The sequence below is a fragment of the Cydia amplana genome, chromosome 22 (genome assembly GCF_948474715.1).
Source record: "Cydia amplana chromosome 22, ilCydAmpl1.1, whole genome shotgun sequence".
Lineage (NCBI taxonomy): Eukaryota > Metazoa > Arthropoda > Insecta > Lepidoptera > Tortricidae > Cydia > Cydia amplana.
In genome coordinates this window covers 1,976,561-1,999,739 of record NC_086090.1, presented here as the reverse complement: position 1 = coordinate 1,999,739, position 23,179 = coordinate 1,976,561, and the positions used below count along the sequence as shown (strand labels likewise).

Genomic DNA, 23,179 nt, shown 5'->3' with positions numbered 1-23,179 from the left:
TTTTACGGTTAATACGCTTTTCCGCTTAAACCGTGGAGCGCCCAGAACAGTATGGAGTTAGTATCACACGTGTGATACTAGGGCGTTCCACCGGTTAAGACACGTTTTTGGTGTGGTCCCTTTAGCGGGTTTTACTGTAATAATAAGAGATATGCGAATCGTTATCGTTTAGTTTAGTTTGTTGATTTAAAGGTTTATTTAAATAAATTATTACTGTATGTATTTTTTCTCATATATCATTGAGAATAACTGAGAAAAAATCCTAGTACGAGTAGTAAAGAAAAAAACCATTTTGACAATTGGCTGACTTGCTAATAAAGAAAGGACATTGCCCCGCCTATCCCTATCTCTATTGCACTTGCATAATTATATTACTGTCCCGCTTGCACAGTGTCATAGACCGCTGGCATCATGGGTGGGACAACAATATAATAATTACGCGCGTGCGATAGAGGTAGGAACAAGTTGGACAATGTACGAAATTCCTTGTACTAAGCATTCTTTCTTTTCGATACAAAAAAAAACAAAAATGATAAGTGTTTTTTATTAAGTAGTAGGTAATTTATTCCTTATTGCGTTCGCTTACCGAAAACATGTTTAAAAAGAAGACTATGTAAGTATTAGCGACTTATTATGTTCGATATGTTTACTTTTTGTAAAAAGGTGAATAAATACAAAAATTTACATAATTATGCATTTTATTACACACTTTGGTAGACCACAGGTAACTGAGGTAACAAATATATTCGGAATATTTCCAATAGTTTTATACATCCGGACAAGAGTTGGGTATAGTCAGTAGCAGAAGTTGCTAAGCGGACCAGGTGTTCAAAATGATCTTGAAGCGACTTTATTGTTAAGTGAATAAGAGCGTGTCAAGGTACTTTGGATCACCACGCTCGGTTAGCAACTTCTGCTGCTGACTGTACTTTGCGAAAATACGTAATAATTAATACACACAGTACACATTCACTGTGATAATAACAATTTTTAGCTACGAAAACTAGTTTTCTTAATCAATATAGAATTCCACCCAAAACCCAATACTGAAATGAAATGAAAATGAAAATATTTATTTACATTAATAAATGTTACATAACAAGGTAACAGGTTGGGACTCCCTATTAAGTATATTATACCTGTGTCAGGAAGCCCCGCTCCTCCGTAGCAACAAGTTGTAGATTTAAGAAATATTTAACTAGCATACAGAAAGAAAACTTAAGCTAATAGTACAATTTATTCTAACTTTGTGTGTCTGTGTGTGTGTGTGTGTATGTGTGTGTGTGTGTGTAAATAATAAATAAAAATACTATCTATCAATTTAATAAATGTGCTAGTGTGGAGCGGGCTAACGGCCTGGCCACGACATCGCGCGACTGGCTAAGGCGACAACCATAGGTTGGAGCGAGACTCAGCGATCGGACCTTTCATTCCCACCTATGGTTTTCGCATTACCCGAAGCCAGTCGCGCAATGTCGTGGCCAGGACGTGAAGGCAATATGTTTAACCCACACTAGGAATCCTCTAGACGGAGTTTAGAGCAATTATTTCATGAAACCGATGCTGCCAAAAATACTGGGGTGCGGGGGACGAGGTGAGCGAGTCCCGCGCCGTGATTGGTCCGTTCAAAGACACGGACGTCACACAAAGACACTTTGACTCGAAAATGGAGTAAAACTACCGTATATTTGTGGCAGAGGGGGTAGCGCTACTATGCCCAGTCTGGAGGATGTCTTGTCTGTGGTTTAACCTTCCGGCTTCTCCCCGTCCCAGGAGACAATCTTGCTGTTATACCACACATACTGTCCCCGCACGGAGTCCCCGGCCTCCAGGGCTAGGAACAGCGGGGCTGACGCGCCTTCGTCTATGGTCAGCGGGCCCTACAATTAATAAAAAGAAAACTAGGTACAGAAGGTTCACTCTCTAACAAAACGCGTAATTTACGACAGATATCACCGCTAGGTGGCGCAAGCGCGAGCAGGCGTCCGTTTCGGTGCGCGGCAACTACTATGGCTAGACACCAAAATTGGTGTGAGCCGCATGTACTTGTAGCGACGCGACGAAATCGCGGAGTGAGCCACGTCTGATAGAGGTGCAAACTCACCTTGTGGGACGACATGTCTGTGTCCACGTAGCCCGGGTGCACGGCGTTCACCTTTATATCTGTCAACAACAACATCATAATTAACCTTTTCCACGCCAAGACGTATATATTGGCACCGCAGGTCCAACGCCAAAGACCGATTAATCGGTCACAGACCACAGAGTAACATCGACCTACTTGCATAGACATAAAGTTCAACTTCAGTTTTGACACTTCAATGACGTGGCGTCTGAGTGACAGCTTTTGTGTTTGACACGGCGTCTAAAAGGTGAACCTTTTCCACGCCGTGGCCTGTGACCGATTAATCGGTCTTTGGCGTTGAACCTACGGTGCGCATATATCGGTCATTGGCGTCCAAAAGGTTAAAGAAAAAGGGGCAAGCTATGATGGCGCCATCTATGCAAACCTTTGACAGTTGCCAACCCCTTTGATTAGATAGAAAATTGCAACAAAACTATTTATAGGTAACAAAGGGTTGAGTACAGTTCAGGGTAAAGATTGCCAGGTTTCCTATGTAATAGACCTAGATTTCTAGGTTTTTGAGATCTAGGTAGGCGCCAGTAGTTCCTATCTAGTGATTTAGTAGAACTAGCTCAATTGTTTAAACTTTAGCTATGACAACAAATTCGGTTACCTATGAATGAGTGTGACTTAGTAACTCGACCAATGAATGTAAAAACTGGTAAATACCTATATCCAAAAAACGTAAGCATGGGATATCAGTTTAGGAAAAACGATACAAAAGTAATAAGTACATTTTAATAACAAGTCTGCTTTTCGCTAACATGCGTCAATTTCATTGTTTATTTTACATAATATTGTAGCTTAACTTATTAAGTTGTACCAATTTCCGCATGTTTTCGTAAAATTCCCCACAACAGGTAACACCGACGCGCATACATCATGCGCCAAACCCCGATCGATATCGCCGACAAAACAAACGAACGTCAAACCCAGAACACAATTCCAAATTTTAAATTTCTACAACCGTTTATAGTTCTGAATTTGAAAATGACGGCCATTATGGATGACGATAAGTTCACGGATGAATTGTTAAGAATGATGGACGCGGAGTCGCATTTTGAGATGGATGAACTGTCGGAATCAGAATCTATGTTTGGTTGTGAGGTATGTTTAATTTGTATGTGCCAGATTTCTGATGGGGTCTTGTTTAGAAAATATACTCGACTACATCAATCTTAACTAAAAGCGTGACTTGTCTCGTACATAATAAGGAATTACCTATACCCCCTTCTAATGATAATTCATTCCGAAGGACACTGTTCCTCTCACGGTGTGCTCACGGTGCCTTCGAGTTGACACATAGACATAACTTTTTATTTATTCGGCAGAGCTCCGAAGATGAACCAGACAACGACAACGACCCAGCCGACGGCGAAGAAGTCTCGGAGTCCCTATCCAAGAGGAGCTCCGACTTCATATGGACCTCTGACAGGTTCGAGCCCAACGTCGTCCCTTTCATAGAGACCCCCTTCGAGACCGACCCAATACTCATGTTCCAGGAGACAAGGGAAATAGACTACTTCCTACACTATTTTGACCCAGACATTATGCTTCAAATCGTCCAAAGCATCAACCAAACTTACAGGGACTATATCGATGACCAGGAATCCAGTTCGCATTTGAAGAAATGGAACGATTTGACCGTTCCAGAGTTCTATATATTCCTCACTTTGTGCATGCTGATGACGCGGAATAAAAGGACAAGGCTGGATGAACATTGGTCGACGGATCATCTGTTGTATTCTCCGATATTTGGTACGTTGATGAATCGCACGAGATTCTCAACATTGTTGTATCTGCTCCGAAAACCCACCATGTCCGCAGATGTCAACATCATCGACATCTTAATACATCATGCGCGAGCGAAATTCAAAACAGTCGTCACATGTCCGTCTAAAAATCTCTCTGTGAATGAGACTATCGTACCTTTCAAAGGGGTTATGACTCGCCATGACATGAAGAAGACAGGCATAAAACTCTTCATGCTTAGAGACTTGAAAACGAATATAATACATGACTTTACGCTTTATTTTGGGGGAGAGAAAACAGATCAATTTATAATGAATGGATTGAGGGCGACAGAAACGGTGATTGCCAGTTTGTTGAAGGATTATTACAATACTTATAGACACTTGTATGTTGACGAGCGATATACAAGTCCAAGGCTATTCAAATATCTGTATGAGAATGGTATTTACGCTTGCGGCAAGACAACGCAAAAGAAAGCAGGAATGCCCAACTTCATAAAAAACTTGAAACAGTACGAAGTCTCCGTTGGATACTGCCCTCCGCTAACCGCCATCCAATGGCATAGTCACAGACATTACACGTACATCCTAACTACGGTCCATAACGACGGAATGCTCCCTTTAAAGAAGAGAGACAAAACGACAGGAAACTTCATAAACAAACCAAAAGCATCCATAGACTATTCCAAGATCATGAACATGAATTTTGCCGATAACTCCGAATTCATGATGTCGACGCACCGGAGTTTGTGCCCACTTCACTGGCATAAGAAATTACTATTCCACATCGTGGACATGCATTCGTTGAATGCTTTCAACTGCTGGAGGATGAGTAAAGACCCGTATAACAGGACGTCCTACGCTACGTTCCAACTGCGACTTATAAGACAGCTGATTGAAACGTATAACAGCAGTACTATAAGCATAGATCGGCCAGTGAAGAGGAACATTAATAACTCTGTCAACACTTTGCCTGCAGCTGCGGCGCAGCATATGCCGACCAAAGCGGATAAGTACCAACGCTGCAAGGTCTGCTCCAAACAGAAGAAACGAAGAGATACTAAACTAATGTGCGCAATATGCCAGGTATATCTATGTGCTTGCCCGTGCTTTCAAATATTCCATCAGGGCTCTACAACGGAGACAGAGGCATTTTCGTAAGGTTATCAGGTTGATTGTGTAGTCTCTCTCGCTCTTACTTGTTTTAGAAAGAGATAGATGTGCTTTGTAAAAACTAGGCATTCTCCACTGCTTAACTCAGACAACGATGTGGTTGAAGGTTTGGCTGCATGCGACTGACTTGTGTTATGCTAAGTACGTAAAATTTAAACACTTAAGCTAGATTTAGACCCAAACTAAGCTAACTTATTGGTTTTCTAATATAAGTTAGCTTGCCACCTTGCCACCTATTGGAGTCAAGTGTCACTGTCAAGTCAGCTTTAAAGTGCGAGTAGGCTTAATTTTAAAATTAGCGACGATGATAATTTTGTTCTGCAAAATTTTCCTGCGTCGCCAATTTTAATCTCCTTCAAGGTCAACTTGGAAAAGACCGTATATAAGCTCTTTTGTCGCTTTAACTAGTGCGTTTGTACACATACTCCACTAACAAAAGGTCGGTAGAGCAGAAGGAGTGAAGCTCTCCTTTCTGACTGTTTGAGTGAAGAACCGTATACAAATACGAAAGTTCTAGCCCTACGACGGTTTCATCAAAAAAGAAATATCGGTCTTTTCCACATTGACCTTATGTGACATAATTTACTTAACAGGCTAGGCCGGAAGCGATAGGCGTAATTTAAAGCGGTCTACACATTGAATGCAGATCCTCATACCACTCGTCACGTGCGCGAGAGGTACATCGCAATATACATACAGTGCTGTCTCGCTTACACACCGGAGCGGCGTGCGGTGCATCAGTGTGATAACCGCGTAACGATATTATATGGAACAGATTGAGACTGACTTGGATGTAGATTTGGATGAGAAATTGTGACGGTTTCAGCCCCTTTCGTTCTCATATTACGTCTCGCTTAACGAATAATTGCAAAATTAGTCATAAAACTCATATTTATAGCTGTTAAATTGTTCAGTAAGTATCAAGTGAAAGTTTTACTTTTTCAAGTTTGTTAATAGGAAATTGTTATAATTCATAATTCATAATTTTTTATTGCAACCATGGTACAGTATAGATGTCAAGTATAAATGTACAATGTCTCACATGGACCCTGTAAGGGCACAGCATAGCTTTCTTATAACAATATTATTATATTTACATATTATCATTAATTTGTTTCTATTATATGACAAAATTATATTGTATGTATTACATTATCTCAAAATCAGGTTCAAATTCCTAATAAATGTATTAGCTTATATAATTAATGTACAATATTCATATAATAAGATTAATTTTTAGTTATTATTTAGCTAAGTATTTATAAATGTCATTGTTTTAATTATAATAAATTATTTAGAATATCCTGTAACATTATCATCGAAAAAGTCCTTTAAGTCGTAATAACATTTATTTATTAGAAAGTCTTTCAACATTTTATTAAATTTTTTGTCACTTGTTTGAGCTTTGATGTCGTTTTTAAGGTGATTATATATTTTAACTGCCATGACGTTTGGACTTGTACTATGAAGTTTTAGTTTAGAAGTTGACGGCAATGCTAGATCATGCTTAAACCTTGTTTCGAAGCGTCGGGGCTGGTCTACTAACTTTGTAAATAGGTCCGAATGTTTTCTTACGAATTTACAAATTTCGAAAATATACATCGAAGTTAGTGTTAGAATTTCGTACTTGATGAAGTATGGTCTACAGCTATCTGGAATCCTAATATTCGCGAGGATGCGTACGCATTTCTTCTGGAGTAAAAATAAATCGTTTGCGTCTGTGCTATTTCCCCAAAGTATAATACCGTACTTGAGCCAAGAGTAGGCATAAGCATAATAGGCTATTTTTGCCGATTGTAGACTAGTTGATTTTTTTAATTCTCTCAGGGCATAAATGAACTTGAGCATTTTATTTTTGATTTTCGTAACATGTGCTTTCCAGTTTATGCCTGTGTCAATATCAAAACCTAGAAGGGTGAAAGTTTCTACACATTCCAGTTTGTGGCCGTTAAACGAATAATCAATTTCTAAAGCGCGCTTTTGTACTGGTTTAAATTGCATAATTTTTGTTTTGTTTAAATTTATTTCCAGATTGTGGTCATTGAGCCAGCTGACTACTTTATTGTTAAACATGCATTATGATTATAGAAAGTTCTTAGATATTTTGTTTAAAATATGTTATTTATTCAAGAATGCTTGGTAGTTGCTTAGCGACGAATACTTAGAATAAGTTGAAAATTTATTATAATTATAAATGTGATATCTATTGTTTGGTAATTTTGAATTTTTTTTATGGAATGAGAGCTGTCATATCAGTTGTTGAGTTTATTTAAGTCTGATGAACTTTGATGATGAAGAAGTTTATTTTGTTTAAAAGCTGTTAAACTATTGAACCATTGGTATTTTGGATATACCTATACCTAGTATAAAATTGGTAATAATTATTTTTGTTTAAGGAAAAAAATGGTTGGTTATATGCTGGAGATACATTAAGAATAATAACTTGATGCTGACTGAATTATGAAGGGTTAGTCAAATCCATTTGTTCCAGTAGGCCAAGCACAGTTGGGAACCCTACTGGCCCATTCCTCTTTAATTAACATAGTTAGAAAAGGACGGGTAGTCTATCTCGCCGTGAGATACTGTCGTGCCAATCATGTGCTAGCCCGGCAGTCACAATTACAGTGAATTTTAGGTCTCGCCAATTGAAATTATTATACCGAACATTCTCCTCACATGTGAAAGTCAACACCGACATTGGCAAATTCACCCTGTGCAAAATTGCAGGGAGTAAGCCAGAAAAAAAAATTGAAATTATACGACTGGTTTCTGGATAATATTATGTTACGCATATTTAACGCAAACTGCGACATATCAATACCAGTCTATATTTTAATTTTAATACAAATACAGAATTCATCTATTAATCAGTGTTTTATTAAATTTCTGCCTTCAGTTTTCAGCTAAGCATAGAATAGTTAGACTAAGTCTTTTGACAAACAAAGCAGATAAGCATATTAACTATGAAAAAATGTATGTAAACAAATTGCCTGTGAAAAATGGCGTAATACATGGAAAATCATATCTCGCTGAGCACTGAGCGGATGGCCGTGCGTCATGCTCAGGATCATTAATTGATTATCATTGAATTGTTAATTAATTTTAGTAATTTAATAAGTAAAGCTTTAAAAAGCAATTACTTACCTCTATCATTGTACATTCGTTGCTGAATCTTGGTCAGCGCCGTCACTCCAACCTTAGACACCACATATGACGAGTTCCCCCATTCAGCCAGCTGGGTCCCCTTCCTAGCCGCCTCTATATACTCCTGCATCAACTCTACCAATTGCTCAATCGTCAAATTAGGGTCTTTGAATCTATTCCTCAAAGCCACGCTTGGTATATTAGTCAAATGGCCGGCTGAGCTTGATATATTGACCACTCTAGCCCCATCGCGCAGTATAGGGAACAAAATCTCGCAAGTAGACAGCAGACTGAAATAATTCACGAACAAAGTCTGTTCGGCTTGCACCGGTACCGGCTCTTTCGCGTTGCTTTTAAACGCAATAGCCGCGTTGTTTACCAAAATATCAATGCCGCCGTACTCTTTCTTTATATAATCGCGAAACTTCTCAACGCTTTTCACGCTAGTAATATCTAACTGGTGATATTTTGGGTGTAAACCCTCTTTGCCAAGTTGTATCACAGCGTTTTCACCTCGAGTTTCGTCGCGCGATGTTAGGTAAACGACGCCATCGAATCTCTTACATAGGCCTCGGACAATCGCAAAACCTATTCCTTTATTGGCTCCGGTCACTACAGCAACTTTGGTAACCATTTTTTGGTTTAATTTTATAGTTTTGCAAAGTTCCTACCGCACGACAATGTTTTCACTTGTTTGAAATGTTTGAGTTTGACAGATGAGATGTGAACAGTGAAGCACAGACAATGAGGCATATATGTATATTATACTACTCTTTGCAATGAGGCCAACTACACCAGGCCATAAACTCCCAAAATATAAGGATGCCCGAACTCATCAGATCGTCGGTGTATTGACAGTGTATGAGGCCTTTAAACTTTAACATAAACGCATAGATGGTAGTATTTCATAAACGTCATAAACTCTATGGTTCCGGAGTTTCCGGACGGCAACCAAACCCAAACGGCAACTACCGCGTAAGGCAGTATGGCTTAGAGCTTTAGCCTGTCCAGATGGACGAAACAAAAAAAAAAGGCAACTACCGCCGAGACGCTTGGTACATTGATATCGGAATTGACCTAATATGAATAGTATTTACTGAAGACGTTTACCGGATTGAACTAACTCAAAGGAAAAAAATCTACTTATGACAAGGCAGTATGGCTTAGAGCTTTAGCCTGTCCAGATGGACGAAAAAAAAAAAAGAGACGCTTGGTTGTCAATGTCAAAATAAATAATAACAAACATAATATTTTGTATGAATTTGAAATAATATCCTGTTTGAAAAAGATCCTACCTCTATCTATGCGACGCTGAGGAACTTTTCAGTTGACGATGGAGTCGCCAGCGTTACAAGGCGCAGAGAGTGTTTGCGTGAAGGCTGAGCCTTGTGGGAATGTGTGTTTAGATGAACCCACTTTCGAGGGAGTGTCTGTGAAAGCTGAGCCTTTGGATGATGTGTGTATAAAAGACGAGCCCGGACGCGAGGGTGTTTATGTAAAGGCCGAGACTTCGTGCTCATATGTGTGTGTAAAGAAGGAGTCGCATGGTGTGAGCGCGGTGGCTGCGCTGTACGCCGACCACGCCGTGAAAGATGAGCTCGTGCTCGGTCCCGAGCTAGTGGAGGTGCGCGGGCGACCAACAGGTCAGTTGTCATATTAAAGAAAACTTTTTCCATGCATTTACTACCTATTACGTTTAAGGACCATAATACGGCTATCACTCTCTTACACTCAATCATCAGTCGTCCAATTGCACTCGCAAACAAATCACACTCCGGGTGTGCCTCGAGCACGGAGTTGAGCAGAGCGTGCGCGCGCGCGACCTGCGCCTGCGCGTACATGCCAATCTTCATTAATTTGAAATTGAGGGAAGCTCTAAGACAGTGGTTCCTAACCTTTTCAGTCCGGTCACCCCTATGACTAACTAGGGACCTGATTTTACCCCTCCTTCCAATGGGAATAAAAAATAAAACGTGTATGTTTGTTGTATTGTTATATTAGGTTAGCTTATTACCCCCGTAAAATACCAGTTTTACCCCCACGGGGGTAATTACCCCCAGGTTAGGAACCACTGCTCTCAGACCATTTTCGCGGAGGAGCTTGGGACCTGGTACCTGCCATCACTGACCCAAAAAGAAAATCCACCCTGTATTTCAAGATGCGGAAATTGGCATAAAGTAGGTACTTAAGTATCAATATTGTCTATGGCTCTTAAGTCCATTGTGAGTTCACTGTGCTAACTAAATATTTTACACTTTTTCATTTTCTAAGCTTGATGCGAGGTCTCACGTCTCACGGAGTTATTAATTATTTTGATTGTGGTTTCAGCTTCCAGTCTGGCGACAAAAGTGAAGTCATGTGAGACTGTCGCCGGAAGAACCTTTCCAAGGGACTGCTGTGTGAAGCCGGAGCCTCTTGTGGACACGTCGCTCACCGGCACTGGGAGCACAGACCAGGACTGCCTGAGACAAGTTCAGGAATCTGGCATAGAGTGTGAGCACAGGAACTCCGCAGTGGGAAATTTTAAAATAAACAATAGAGGTTAGTTGGTGGTATGATGGTAGGGTAATTCGCCAGTAACTGGCCACCGGCCAATAACTGGCCACCCTAAACTAAAAATGAATTCTATTCACATATAAACAGAATTCATTTTAGTATAAGGTTTCAATAACTGGCCAGCCTTCAATAACTAGCCACCTTATTTATTTATTTATTTTATTTATATGGAGAACCAACAGCTATAACCATGCTAATAACAACATCAATAGTGACACAGAGCCAATTATAGGATCTCACATATAGCAAATTGTTAATATTTAACATTAAGTTAAATAGCAACATTGGCAACATTATGTATTAAATACTAAAACTAATTACTTAAGTTGGATCAAGTTTCACAATCAATAATTCAATGACTACCTAACAATTTATATTTTTACATACGAGTATAGCAACTGCAGTTATTATGACCAATTAAACAACTTATAGTGAGTATGTTGGACTTAAAAACAAGCACTTGGATAATATAATTCTATATAAACTATATCTACTTCGGGCTCGGGCATACATACCTACCACCTGTCAGTCTTTTCGCTTAAAGCAGCTTGTCACCAATTTTACGCCTCGCAGAAGGAATGGAACAGTTGAATATGTCAATATCTAGTTCTCTTGTCACATTATTTAAGCAACGACTGGCTCGAATCAGAAAACTATTTTGCCTATATTTGGATGAAACGCTTATGTAACGGTATTAAATGGTGTTTTTTACCATATTATAGTAGTAAGTTGAGTTATAAGGGCATTTAAGTTTAAAGCTAAGAAATTTTAGAAACTTTTTTTGAATGCGTTCAATTCTATCAATGTAGATTCTATAGCAGGGATTCCAAATTTGAGAAGCGTATTCCAGTTTACTTCTGACTAGGGAGCAATAGAGAACTTTCAGCGTCTTATAAAGTCTATTTTTTTATTCGGTAGAATCGGTAGACTGAAATGACAGTTAATAGTATGAACATGAAATGTCATTCCATACTATTAACTGTCATTTCAGTCTACCGAATAAAAAAATAGACTTTAGCTTGAGTAAAATGGGCAGAGTTGCGCATTAGGAACCCCAATGATTTTAGGGCACTACTTACAATGTTCTCAATATGGATATCGAAAAGAAGTCTTGAGTCATGTATTACACCCAAGTCTCTCATGAAGCCAACCTTATTTAATACTTGGTTTCTAAGCGTATAAGTAGTAGGGATCTGGTTACGCTGACGTGTGAAAGTGAATGAGAAGCATTTAGATAGATTTAAGTCAAGCTTATTAGCTTTACAATATTCATCAAGCCGCACCAGATCTGCCTGGATAAGTAAAGAATCATGATTTGATTTTATTTTGCTGAAAATTTTCATGTCATCTGCGAAGCATAGGAGTTTGGAGTGCATAAAGCAGTCGCTGATGTCGTTAACAAATATATTGAACAGCAACGGCAACATACCATCTCTTTCTCGCTCTGACTTATAGCTGCGTCCTTAACGGGCGTACGGCGGACCAACTTCCACACGATCGGACTGGCCTCGGATCGGACCAAGGTCGCGATACGCTCGTCTATTACTATTGGTTGACCATCTGTATTTCATTTGCCACTTTTTGTTACTTACAAAAAAGTTTTGCCAAAGCATGTACACAAATTACATAGATTTATTTATTTATTTTAGTTATGGCGCCCAAAAAAAAATATTCGCCTGAGCAGATGGGTTGGGCGATAGATGCTGTTAGAAGAGGATCAACTATAAATGATGCAGCCCAACGATTTAACGTGCCAAGAGCAACTTTGCACAATAAAATCACCGGTAAAAGTCCCAAAGAGTGTTCAATGGGACCCGGTACAGTTTTGTCTAAAATAGAAGAGGATATATTAGAAGTATGGGTTAAAGATATGGCGGATAAACATATACCAGTTACAAAAGACACCTTATTAGATAGCGTACAAAGTATAATCATCGAAAAAAAACAAAACACACCTTTCACCAAAAATAGACCTGGTAAAAAATGGTATTCCGCTTTTCTGAAACGTCACCCTGAGATTGCTGAACGAACTGCTCAGAATTTGCGCAAGGCCAGAGACAATGTCACTGAGGAGGAAATTGAGAAGTGGTTTTCCGAAGTTGAAAGCGATTTGAAAAAAAGAGGTCTGTCACAAGTACTGGAACATCGTAAAAGAATATTCAACACAAATACGAGTGCGTTTTTTCTAAATCCAAAACCTGGACGTGTTCTTGCCAAGAAGGGGCAAAAAGTTTATTCGTCTTCAGGTGACGAAATAAAAAATTTGACTGTTCTTATTACCGGAAATGCTGCAGGAGATCTAGCGCCTCCTATGGTTGTTTACAAATATACAAGAATACCGCCAGCAATATCAGCAACTTATCCAAAAGATTGGGGTATTGGTCGCTCAGAAAGCGGATGGATGTGCTCTGGAACATTCTATAAATATGTAACGAATGTTTTTAATCCATGGCTAATTAAGGAAAACATTGAAAAGCCAGTTTTATTGTTTTTGGATGGGCATTCCTCGCATTTGACTTTAAACTTAGCCGACTTCTGCTCTCACAATGGAATTGAAGTAGTAGCACTTAATCCGCATTCCACTCATATATTGCAGCCCATGGACTTGGCTGTTTTCCGGCCTTTGAAATTATCATGGCGAGAAGTGGTCCGGACCTGGAAAATGCAACATTTAGGACAAGTGCTCGAAAAACACGATTTTGCACCAGTTTTTAAGACGGCCTTAGAAAAACTTACTGTTGATACAATTAAAAATGGGTTTCGAGATAGTGGACTGTACCCATTTGGCCCTGAATACGTGAATATGTCAAGTAAAATCAAACCACAAACTAAAAAAAACAATGACTCATTGCAGCAAAGCGATTTTTTGAAAACATTAGAGGACAAAATAGTAACAACTTTCACCAATGAAAAACTGAGGCTTTTCAAAGACCTTTATTACAAAAGCCGCAATGAACTCGAAAATCTTTTGCCCAGTGAAGATACATCGCTTTATTTGATTTGGGCCAATAGTCAGCAGCCTATTGATAAATTAGCCGATGTATTACCGACTAGTCTCACCACCTGCGTTGAAAAGTCAAATCCATTCACTCAAACAAATAATGACAACAATAGTCTAGACGAAAGAGAAATAAATGCATACATGTCATGTACTGTAAGCCTTAACGAAGATTTACAGACAAATCCTGTAAATTCAAATGGACCAGATGAATCAAACCAAGATTCTCCAGAAGAAAATGACAAAACACCTGCTAAAATAAATGAGCCAAATGTAAGCCACCAGGCAAATGTATGTAGAGATGAAAACACCAATGCAGCCATTTCAAATTATACCATACCTTCACCCTTCAAACGAAGCTTATTTTGGCCAGAAACGGAAGAATCAAGAAATAATAAGAAGCGCAAAATTAAAGAAAAAATTCCATTCACTATCACTAGTCCCGCATGGTTAGCATATAATACTAAAAAAGAAGAATAAGTTTTTGGCAAAAATTTCATTTTTGGTACAAGCTTTTATCGCTGACTGTACTCTTCTTACGACAGACAACTAATACTCATCAAGACCATTCTAAAAACCCCTAACACAATTAGGTTGAGTTGTTTCATCACAGAGTTCCTATGGCCACCTCCTGTCTCCATCATCAGATCAGCTCGATGGTACCATAATGTTGCATGTGTATGCAAAATTTCAGCTCAATCGGAAACCGGGAAGTGGATCAAATTTAACTTGCAAGATTCCATTACATAGTTACATGTAATGGAATCAGGTCGACCTAATAAAAGCGTGTTAAAAAAAGAAACTACTAAAAGAGAAAAAATTCCGTGTCATACGACGAGAAGAAAAGAAAAATGAAAAACTAAATAAAAAGAAAAAGAATGTAAAAAAACAAAAAACAACGTCAAATCGCCTGAAACTGAAATCCTTCATCTTCAGTGATGAAAGCGTGACATCTGATGCGTTGGAATTGGACGATGGGCCTTTAAGTACACTGTTCCCTTTTCCAATGAAAGTAACACAGGGTTACGTAATAGTGCTATACGAAGGTCAACATTTTCCTGGCATTGTTGAAGTAATATGAAGTAAGCACTATGACATTTTCTTCTGGTAACTCTTATAAATGGCTGGAGAAACCCGACAAAACGTGGTACCGGTAATTAAGCCCCCCATCTTATTAAACAAACGAGGTTTTTATTCCGTGAAAGAAATGCAAAAGTACTCTGTTTACACTTATTGATAACGTGAATTTCCGTAGTTAATTATTTCAATAAAAGCTCCTAAAGTATGTAATAATATTTGATTGTTGAATTAAACACATTTATTTTAAATTAATATCGTTTTTCCCTATTCCCATTATAATATTTTAGACCGCTAGGGTAATGTCCATTATAGGGGGCCCATTACTGGATCCACGTCCATTACCGGGGTTCCATTACTGGAGCTTTGCTGTCCATGACTGGAGAAAAAAAACGTAGTTTTAATTTATTAAGTATGTAGAAACTAATTGCACTATCTTTAATACAACACGCCTAAAACATGAAAGAAGGATTGGATATTCATCTTTAAACAAGCTAAGCGCTAGAACTTTTACATGTATCAGGGAAATATCAAAAATACTCAAAATTTCCTCTTAAATGTCCCATGACTGGTGCCGTTACTAGTGTAAGACAAAGATAGTATGACTCTGTCTATGTTTGAAATCAAACAGACCTTTGACACACTATAGTTAACTGAATACTGAACCTCTATAGACCATAATGCGTGTCTACATAATTGTATAGGCTACACGACTAATTTTCATTTATGGTATCAATCGATCGGCTTTGTTTTTAGGATCAAATGTCTATATGGGACCCATTGCATTAAAGTAACACAAAAGTCAGTATTTGTAGTCAAAAGCCGACAGTCGCACTTCACTCGCGAAACGTTCTTAACAAAACGATAAATGAACGTGACGTCAAGGTCTCTGAGAGCCCATCTTGTCGTATGGACAAAACAAGAAAATTGCGTTTTGTCGGTGAAATATTGCGTTTATGTACCTATATAATTGCTGTACAATATTTTTTTCGATAAAATGTAAGGAATCGAATGGTACCCTTATTTTTATCGTTTTTGGAAGTTAAAAAAAAACTTAAATTTTGAAACTTTCAGGTCCTGTAGTTTTGTAACATTTCCATATTCTATTGTAATATCCACATTATTGTGATAAATTGCTTGTTTGCTATCTATTTTATTAGATTTTGTTGTAAAATTCAACATGTGTCATCATCCCTATTGTGGCTACATAATTTACATGACAGTAACTCTCTATATACTCTATTCTCTTTGTTTTCAGGTAGTTTTTTTCACTGCACATTTTCGAGGATGCACATATTTGAATTGTGGTGTGCTACCAATGGTTCATATATTGACAGGGCACGCAATATTCTCCAAATACTTCTGCAACAGCTACCAGAAGATGCTAAAAACGTTGATGTTAGCAGTCTACATGATCGCCTTAATTATTTAAGTAAAAGTATATCAACATTTTGGAAGAAAGAGACTAGAAATAAGCATAAAGTTATTGCTAAATATAATGAGTGGTTAAATAGTGTAGAATCCGTAGACTTACTATATATATCTATATGTAGTTCGTCAACAGCAAGTGTTTTAGTGTTAGATAATAAGTGTGATAATTCTTCCAAATTGGGGCGACCAAAAAATGACCATGACACTTGTAGTAACCGATCGAAACGCAGAAAATTAACTGACACAAGACTGACAGACACTGACATTTCACAAGTGGATAAATCTGCAGTAAACTCTGTAGTTGATATTTCAACCGACAATATTCGGAGTGAGGTGAATGTGGAAGAGGTTCTATCTTTATTAAAGGAGGCAAAATTAACAAAGCATCAATATCAATTGGTACAAAAGTTTATTAATAGCAAAAATAATCCAGTGTTACCGTCATATGCAAAAATATTGCAAGCGAAAAAACGATGCTGCCCCGATGAGGCAAAAATTACAGAGAATGAAAATTCGGCGGAAGTGGAAAATTTATAGTTTGTCCAAGGACTGTCTCATTTCAAACATAGACAGAATCATACTATCTTTGTCGTGCACTAGTACTAGCACCCAAAAGAAAAGGATAAGTATAGTTTTCCTGGTTCTTACTGACTGACAAATTGGTTTGACCAACTATAGATCACACGGCCTCAAGAATACTGGACACTGGACTCTGAAAAACCGGCCAAGTGCGAGGCGGACTCGCGCACGAAGGGTTCCGTACCATTACGCAAAAAACGGCAAAAAAGACACTGTTGTATGGGAGCCCCCCACTCATGCCCCACTTAAATATTTATTTTATTTTCGTTTTTATATATTGAAAACGTTCCAAATAAGGTGTGACCAAACTTTTCCAACAATTTAAAGATTATTTATTTACACAACATATTCCACATTATGATACAGAGCTGGTTCCCACTCACATGCTTTTGGCCACTGTAGTTGCCAGTCACCCTTATTTTATAATAATAATAATAGAGGTCACAGAAAAATATCAATCATGTGACTGGCTACACTAGGGCTTGCCTGTATCGTAGGTAACCAAATCAGAATAAAAAATTACACATAATGCGCGAAAATATACAATAGTTTTAATTTTTTTACAAGCAGAAACGTCTGTGACCGATGCTATTAAGCTTAGAATAAAAATAAATATGGAAAAATTACTGTCTTGGGTGAAAATTACTGTCTTAAACCCCGCCGCCGTTAAAGAAGTGTAACGCTCTTACGGTAGATGTCGCTAGGGTCCCCTAGACCCATAATATGGTGGAAACTGGAAAGATTTGCTGGCTATGGATGACGTCTTGGTGGCTCAGATGGCAGAGCGCTGGAATATCGATCCAGAGGCCGTGAGTTCAAGCCTCACCCAAGACAGTAATTTTTCCATTTTTAAATTTATTCTAAGCTTAATATACAAGGGCTTTTTCTAAAATAAATATCGAAAACCAGATTCTTTCAAATCTGGACGTTCTTGGGCTCATTCTACTCAGAATCGACAGCACTCTCCATCCTACCATTAAAAAAAGATGTCCCAAAATGTCCATTCCATTACGTCACGTTTTTAGTATGAGAAAATTTTTCACTTGTATGTAACGTGACGTAGTGGAATGTACAATTTTCATACGAAATTTTGGGACATCTTTTTTTAATTGTAGGATGGAGAGTGCTGTCGATTCTGAGTAGAATGAGCCCAAGAACGTCCAGATTTGAAAGAATCGGGTTTTCGATATTTATTTTAGAAAAAGCCCACAATAGCCTAAAATGTACTTTCAAGCTGTATCCTTTTTAACATGCTTCGGCATTTCACTCGCTTCCCAGTCCACGAGGGTGTTGTCGCTCCACACGTACTCGCCGCGCACCTAGTGATGGGTAGGACATAAATTTAAAATGAGTTTGTATGAGTACCTCATTTTCTAAAATGAGGTGTTACAATGTCTTACTTCAAATGAGGTGAGGTACTAGCATATTTTTAGCGTCGACTATTCCATTAATTCCAACGGCGACAAAAATATTTAATGTATATACATATTTATGTATTCATCACTCCCTTTATAAATAAATAAATAGTAACATTTAATTGGAGTGCAATTCTGGAGGTTAAGAATAGAACTTTTAGGAGAAAGATAATTTTAGAATCAAGTAAAATGAATAGAGGAGTGAAGTGAGACATTTTTGCGGTATGAAGTACTGCGACAAATTAACAAAATGAGTGGTACAAATGAGGTGCCTCACGGGTGAGCGACTCAACACTACGCACCGAGTCCGGAGCGTCCAGGGCTAGATACAACGCTGGTTGCGCGCCCTCGTCGACGGTGAGCGGGCCCGAGTGCGCTGTCATGTCCGTCGCCACGTAGCCCGGGTGAACGGCGTTCACTTTAATATCTGGACAAATAATTTGTTTTTCGCCTCAGCAGCTCGAACAAGGGTACTTTGCTACTTAAAAACAGTGAGCAAAATCGCATTTTGCTCACTGAATGAACAAAATCGCATTTAGCTCATTTTGTCTCATTCAGTGAGCAAAATGCGATTTTGCTCACTGTTTTTAAGTAGCAAAGTACCCTTGTTCGAGCTGCTGAGGTGAAAACTTAATTGTTGGTATATCTTAAGAAAACATGAGTGAATAGGTAAGTGATGAACAAGGAATACATTTTTCGGGTTCTCTAACATGTTCTCACTGCTGAGGTGAAAAGTTTTGTGAACTACACGAGATCAAAGTTATTTACATCTCGTGCGCTTTTGAGTCCCTTACTACACTCAAGATTCTAAATTAGATTCACTCGCTATGATCGTGAATCTAGTATAGAATCTTTCGCTTGCACGGGACTCAAAATAAGCACTCGAAGAAATATCAAACTTTGATCTCTTGTTGTACAAATAACTATTGAGTCAGTCTGGTTTGAATGCTCATTGCTCATTATTGGCCCGTCCAGATGGGATGTTCCAATAGGGAATATTACGCGAAAGTCTGCGTAGGGGGCGCCACTCCCACAATAAGTCACAATCTAAGGGTCTACCGCAAACGAGAGAGTCAAAACAGTCGGTCGATTTCGCGTTTCCTGATAGGCCCTTTGTAAACAAGCCGCCTTGATGTATCAATGTCATACTTATTTGATTGTCTGTGAAAACTTGTCAATAAACAGTTTAAGGTACAGTATGTATAGTTACTCTATGGTATACTAAAGTCGCTAGTGCTGCACTCTGGCGGCAAAACATTGCAGTAATACTCCATATTGACTAATTTTACCAGAATAAAGGCGTCAACCTCATTTAGCGACTACCTTGGCAGGAAAACCCAAAAAACAATGTGTACCTACCTAGTGTGTACCTACTCGTTTTCTGGTTTGGAATGAATCCAAATCATCACAAGTGTTCCTTTGAATTTATCGCAAGTGATGTACATTTGACAACTGATAGTGATTACATCAATGACGCAAATAATGAATCATTTTCACGTCTCATTCGCCTTTTTGGCCAAGCAAATCACGCTACTTTTATCGTATTGATACCTACGACATGTGTTAATGATAATTTGATTATTTGTTTATAAATTTTATGATTTCTTTGCACAGATTTTTCGTGCACATGAACCGAATGAGACACAACCAAATTATGTAATTAAATATTTATTCGTATATTAATAAAATCTGTCTTTGACTTTTGAATCTGTTTTTTCTGCAATCACATACAAAAACATTCTTCATGCCCACACGTATAAAATACAGTTTAGAACAGTGGTACGCAACCTTTTCTACGTCGCGCCTCTCTATAAACAAAAACATGATGCCTCCATTGACGTATATCTCAGGACGGGCCTTACGGGCACTAGTTCAGCGGTGTCACTCACGAATTCGTGCAGTGTAACGCAACTAATTGCGACAAAACGCGCGCGTGATGCGAACTCATCAACCAATCGTGTTGTAGCGGTGTCACACCGCTGTACTGGCCCCATTCTTATTGCCCGTAAGGCCAGTCCTGAGATATATGTCAATGGATGCCTCCATTTGCATTTTAGATTGATTACGAGCATCGCTAGGCCGGCGGACAATGGTGATTTTACCGCATCGCGAACGAACTATTATAATTTCTAACTACAAAAGCAAACTCACCTCTATCATTCAACATCCTCTGTTGTATCCTCGTCAATGCCACCACCCCAACTTTAGACACCGCATACGAAGACTTCCCCCACTTCAAAAGCTGCGCCCCCTGGCGGGTCGCATCCACATACTGAGTCATCAGCTCACTCAACTCATCTACCCTCAAATCCTTATCTTTCAACTTATTCCTCAAAGTTGAACTGGGTATTTGCGACAAATGTCCCAAGTTACTAGAAACATTGATAACTCTAGCTCCATTCCTTAGTAAAGGAAATAGGATTTCACAAGTGGATAGTAGAGAGAAATAATTGACGAATAACGTCCGTTCCGCTTGGACTATCGCTGGCATTGTAGAGTCCTTTCTAAACGCTATACCCGCGTTATTAATTAAAACATCTATACCGCCATATTGTTTTTTGATATGGTCACTGAACAGTTCCAAGCTCTCTTTTTTAGTGACATCCAACTTATGATAGTTTGGGTAAAGACTTTCTTCTTTAAGTTTTCTTACCGCTGTTTTTCCTCTCTGCTCGTTTCTGGATGTGAGATACACGTGTCCTTGGAACCTTTTGCACAGACCCCTCACAATACCGAAGCCTATACCTTTATTGGAACCAGTGACTATGGCCACTTTGGCTGCCATTACGACCGATAACTATGACGACTTGCGCGCAAATAAGATTTTGGTTTTATAGTGACATAATTTAGTGATAAGTTTATCACCGAATGTCAAGATTATGTATTGTTTTACCTGAGTTTGATTGTTATCTGGCTAACTGATAAGTATTTGTTTGACATCAGAAATGTATAAAAATAAGTATTTTATGAGGCATTGTGAGGTTTTCTACTCAGGTTTATTGTGTTGTTTTCTGAGCTATAAAATAAAATATATTGTTAGTTTATCTAATAGTGCGCCCACATCCAGTACCTACTACTTTTGAATAAGAACAAAACGTAAATAAAATTAGTCACTTTATTACAAATACTCTTATAATTAAGGCACTTAGGTCATAAACTTAGACAATTTTTAAAACATTCATAATTATAATAAAACTAAACGTACGTAGTACATTATCTTAAAGCTTACATTTACTAATGGACGAATTTAAACTTTAATTAAATTGATAAAGTAAATATATCTACTCGAGATCATAGTGACCACTACACATTTATTAAAACAACTCGAATTAAGGAACAAATATATAAAATTATTTTTTTACAGGTATTACAAATTTTAAAATAACACGTATATTTTTTACTTTTCTTTTTGATAAAATTCAGCATTGAGCCTCAACAATTTGCTATAAAATTCAAATCGTTATATTTTCTTTGTAAGATCATAGATTTCGTTAAACAAATCTTGTTATATTGCAATATCCACCATTAGAAATCACACAGATTTTTCTATACATATTTTATTACAGCAATATTATACATTTAAAATATTCCTCAAATATTTACTGAAAGTTTATATCTTATACAATATCCATATAAAAATACTTCTTTTATAAGTTTCGGCAAATACGTACACAATTACCTCGGCAATGTTACGGCCGTTGAAGTTACCTGGTAAACAAAAATACAAGTATTAGAAAAATATTAGTAGTAGTCAAGTATTAGTACACGTAGCCACGCCGTTTTATCGACCAAATAACTAGGGTTTAGTTTTAAGTTTATAAAATACATATGTATGTTAGTCTGTAAGGTATTTGTAATATGGGCCTTGTTGCCTGAATTAAATTTCTAAATAAATAAATTAGTAACCCATCAAAAACATTAGGGGTGTTATAACCTAACCGTAACAATATTAGATACCTTAATTTTTTTAATACATATAATGTCTTGGCAATCTCGTTAAGAATCAACATCAAAAACTAGACCATAGTTGTACCAGGCGTGGCTCACTCCGCGATTTCGTCGCTTTGCTACAGGTAGCTAAAAGTACATCCGTTCCACACCAATTTTGGTGGCTAGCCATAAGCCGCGCGTGGCGCTGTCGCCACCTAGCGGCCATCTGTCCTGATCGTAATGCTAATAGACGCGTTTTGTTAGAGAGTGAGTCTTCTGTACCTAGTACTAAAAAGGACGCAAGATTTGAAATTGATGAAAAACTAATTTTTTCGTTATAATATATTTGTATATAAAATCTTGAAATACATAAAATAGGGTTATTTGTGGAATAATACGTCAGGCAAATGCCCTCCTAGGCTTTGCTGGCACATACGCACTCTTGTCAAAATTTTCTATGACCATTTAACCATGACCATTTTGATATTTGTTTTATGAGCATAAAACAAATATCGGGAAAAACTTTATTGCAAATCGTATAGTAAATGCTTGGAACAAATTACCCTCTGAAGTTGTGAACTCTACAAGTGTGAATCAATTTAAAAATAGACTCGAGAAACTATCAAAACAGTGAAATCGTGCTAAGTGAACTATGATTTAGACGCACCAGCATCAGCTGCCTGTCTAAAATGAAATAATAAATAAATAAATTTTGCATAGATGCGACTGAACTTCTCCAATGCGTCGAATTTCCTCTTTTAGTGCATGAGTGGTTGTGGGCTTATTGGCATAGACTTTAGACTTTAAATAACCCCATAAAAATAAGTCTAAAGGCGTTAAATCGCAAGATCTAGGGGGCCAATTCTGATCACCGAATCGAGAGACGGAATTTTCGAACCGTACCCGCCAAACTTTCATTACTTTTGAAATATTGTTCAATAATAAAAACGCCGTATAACCCGCCATTTTTACAAACCCTAAACATTCAGTTGTCGAATAG

General features: G+C 38.0%; 3 protein-coding genes across 3 annotated transcripts; 1 reads left to right on the top strand and 2 right to left on the bottom strand.

The window, feature by feature from the left end:
* Window positions 1-1,745: 1,745 nt before the first annotated feature.
* On the bottom strand, window positions 1,746-8,864 carry LOC134658390 (carbonyl reductase [NADPH] 1-like). Its single transcript, XM_063514074.1, has 3 exons — window positions 8,194-8,864; window positions 2,105-2,163; window positions 1,746-1,880 (listed from the first exon to the last, which is right to left on the bottom strand). The coding sequence occupies exons 1-3, from the start codon at window positions 8,825-8,827 to the stop codon at window positions 1,746-1,748; spliced, it is 828 nt and encodes a 275-aa protein (XP_063370144.1). The 5' UTR covers window positions 8,828-8,864.
* Window positions 3,024-5,237, top strand: LOC134658381 (piggyBac transposable element-derived protein 4-like). The gene is made up of 2 exons (XM_063514058.1): window positions 3,024-3,232; window positions 3,457-5,237. The coding sequence occupies exons 1-2, from the start codon at window positions 3,116-3,118 to the stop codon at window positions 5,035-5,037; spliced, it is 1,698 nt and encodes a 565-aa protein (XP_063370128.1). The 5' UTR covers window positions 3,024-3,115; the 3' UTR covers window positions 5,038-5,237.
* Window positions 8,865-18,050: 9,186 nt separating the features above from the next.
* LOC134658389 (carbonyl reductase [NADPH] 3-like) lies at window positions 18,051-21,282 on the bottom strand. The gene is made up of 3 exons (XM_063514073.1): window positions 20,401-21,282; window positions 18,552-18,676; window positions 18,051-18,153 (listed from the first exon to the last, which is right to left on the bottom strand). Exons 1-3 carry the CDS (start codon window positions 21,032-21,034, stop codon window positions 18,064-18,066), a joined length of 849 nt encoding a protein of 282 aa, XP_063370143.1. The 5' UTR covers window positions 21,035-21,282; the 3' UTR covers window positions 18,051-18,063.
* Between the last annotated feature and the right edge of the window lie 1,897 nt (window positions 21,283-23,179).

Excerpts from the sequence above, each read along its gene's own strand:
- LOC134658381 (XM_063514058.1), top strand. The coding sequence starts at position 3,116 with ATGACGGCCATTATGGATGACGATAAGTTCACGGATGAATTGTTAAGA. Across the intron at positions 3,233-3,456 it reads AATCTATGTTTGGTTGTGAG|AGCTCCGAAGATGAACCAGA; the intron begins GTATGTTTAATT and ends TTTATTCGGCAG.
- LOC134658390 (XM_063514074.1), bottom strand. The coding sequence starts at position 8,827 with ATGGTTACCAAAGTTGCTGTAGTGACCGGAGCCAATAAAGGAATAGGT. Across the intron at positions 2,164-8,193 it reads ACGAATGTACAATGATAGAG|ATATAAAGGTGAACGCCGTG; the intron begins GTAAGTAATTGC and ends TGTTGTTGACAG. Across the intron at positions 1,881-2,104 it reads CAGACATGTCGTCCCACAAG|GGCCCGCTGACCATAGACGA; the intron begins GTGAGTTTGCAC and ends TATTAATTGTAG.
- LOC134658389 (XM_063514073.1), bottom strand. The coding sequence starts at position 21,034 with ATGGCAGCCAAAGTGGCCATAGTCACTGGTTCCAATAAAGGTATAGGC. Across the intron at positions 18,677-20,400 it reads GAGGATGTTGAATGATAGAG|ATATTAAAGTGAACGCCGTT; the intron begins GTGAGTTTGCTT and ends TTATTTGTCCAG. Across the intron at positions 18,154-18,551 it reads CCCTGGACGCTCCGGACTCG|GTGCGCGGCGAGTACGTGTG; the intron begins GTGCGTAGTGTT and ends ACCCATCACTAG.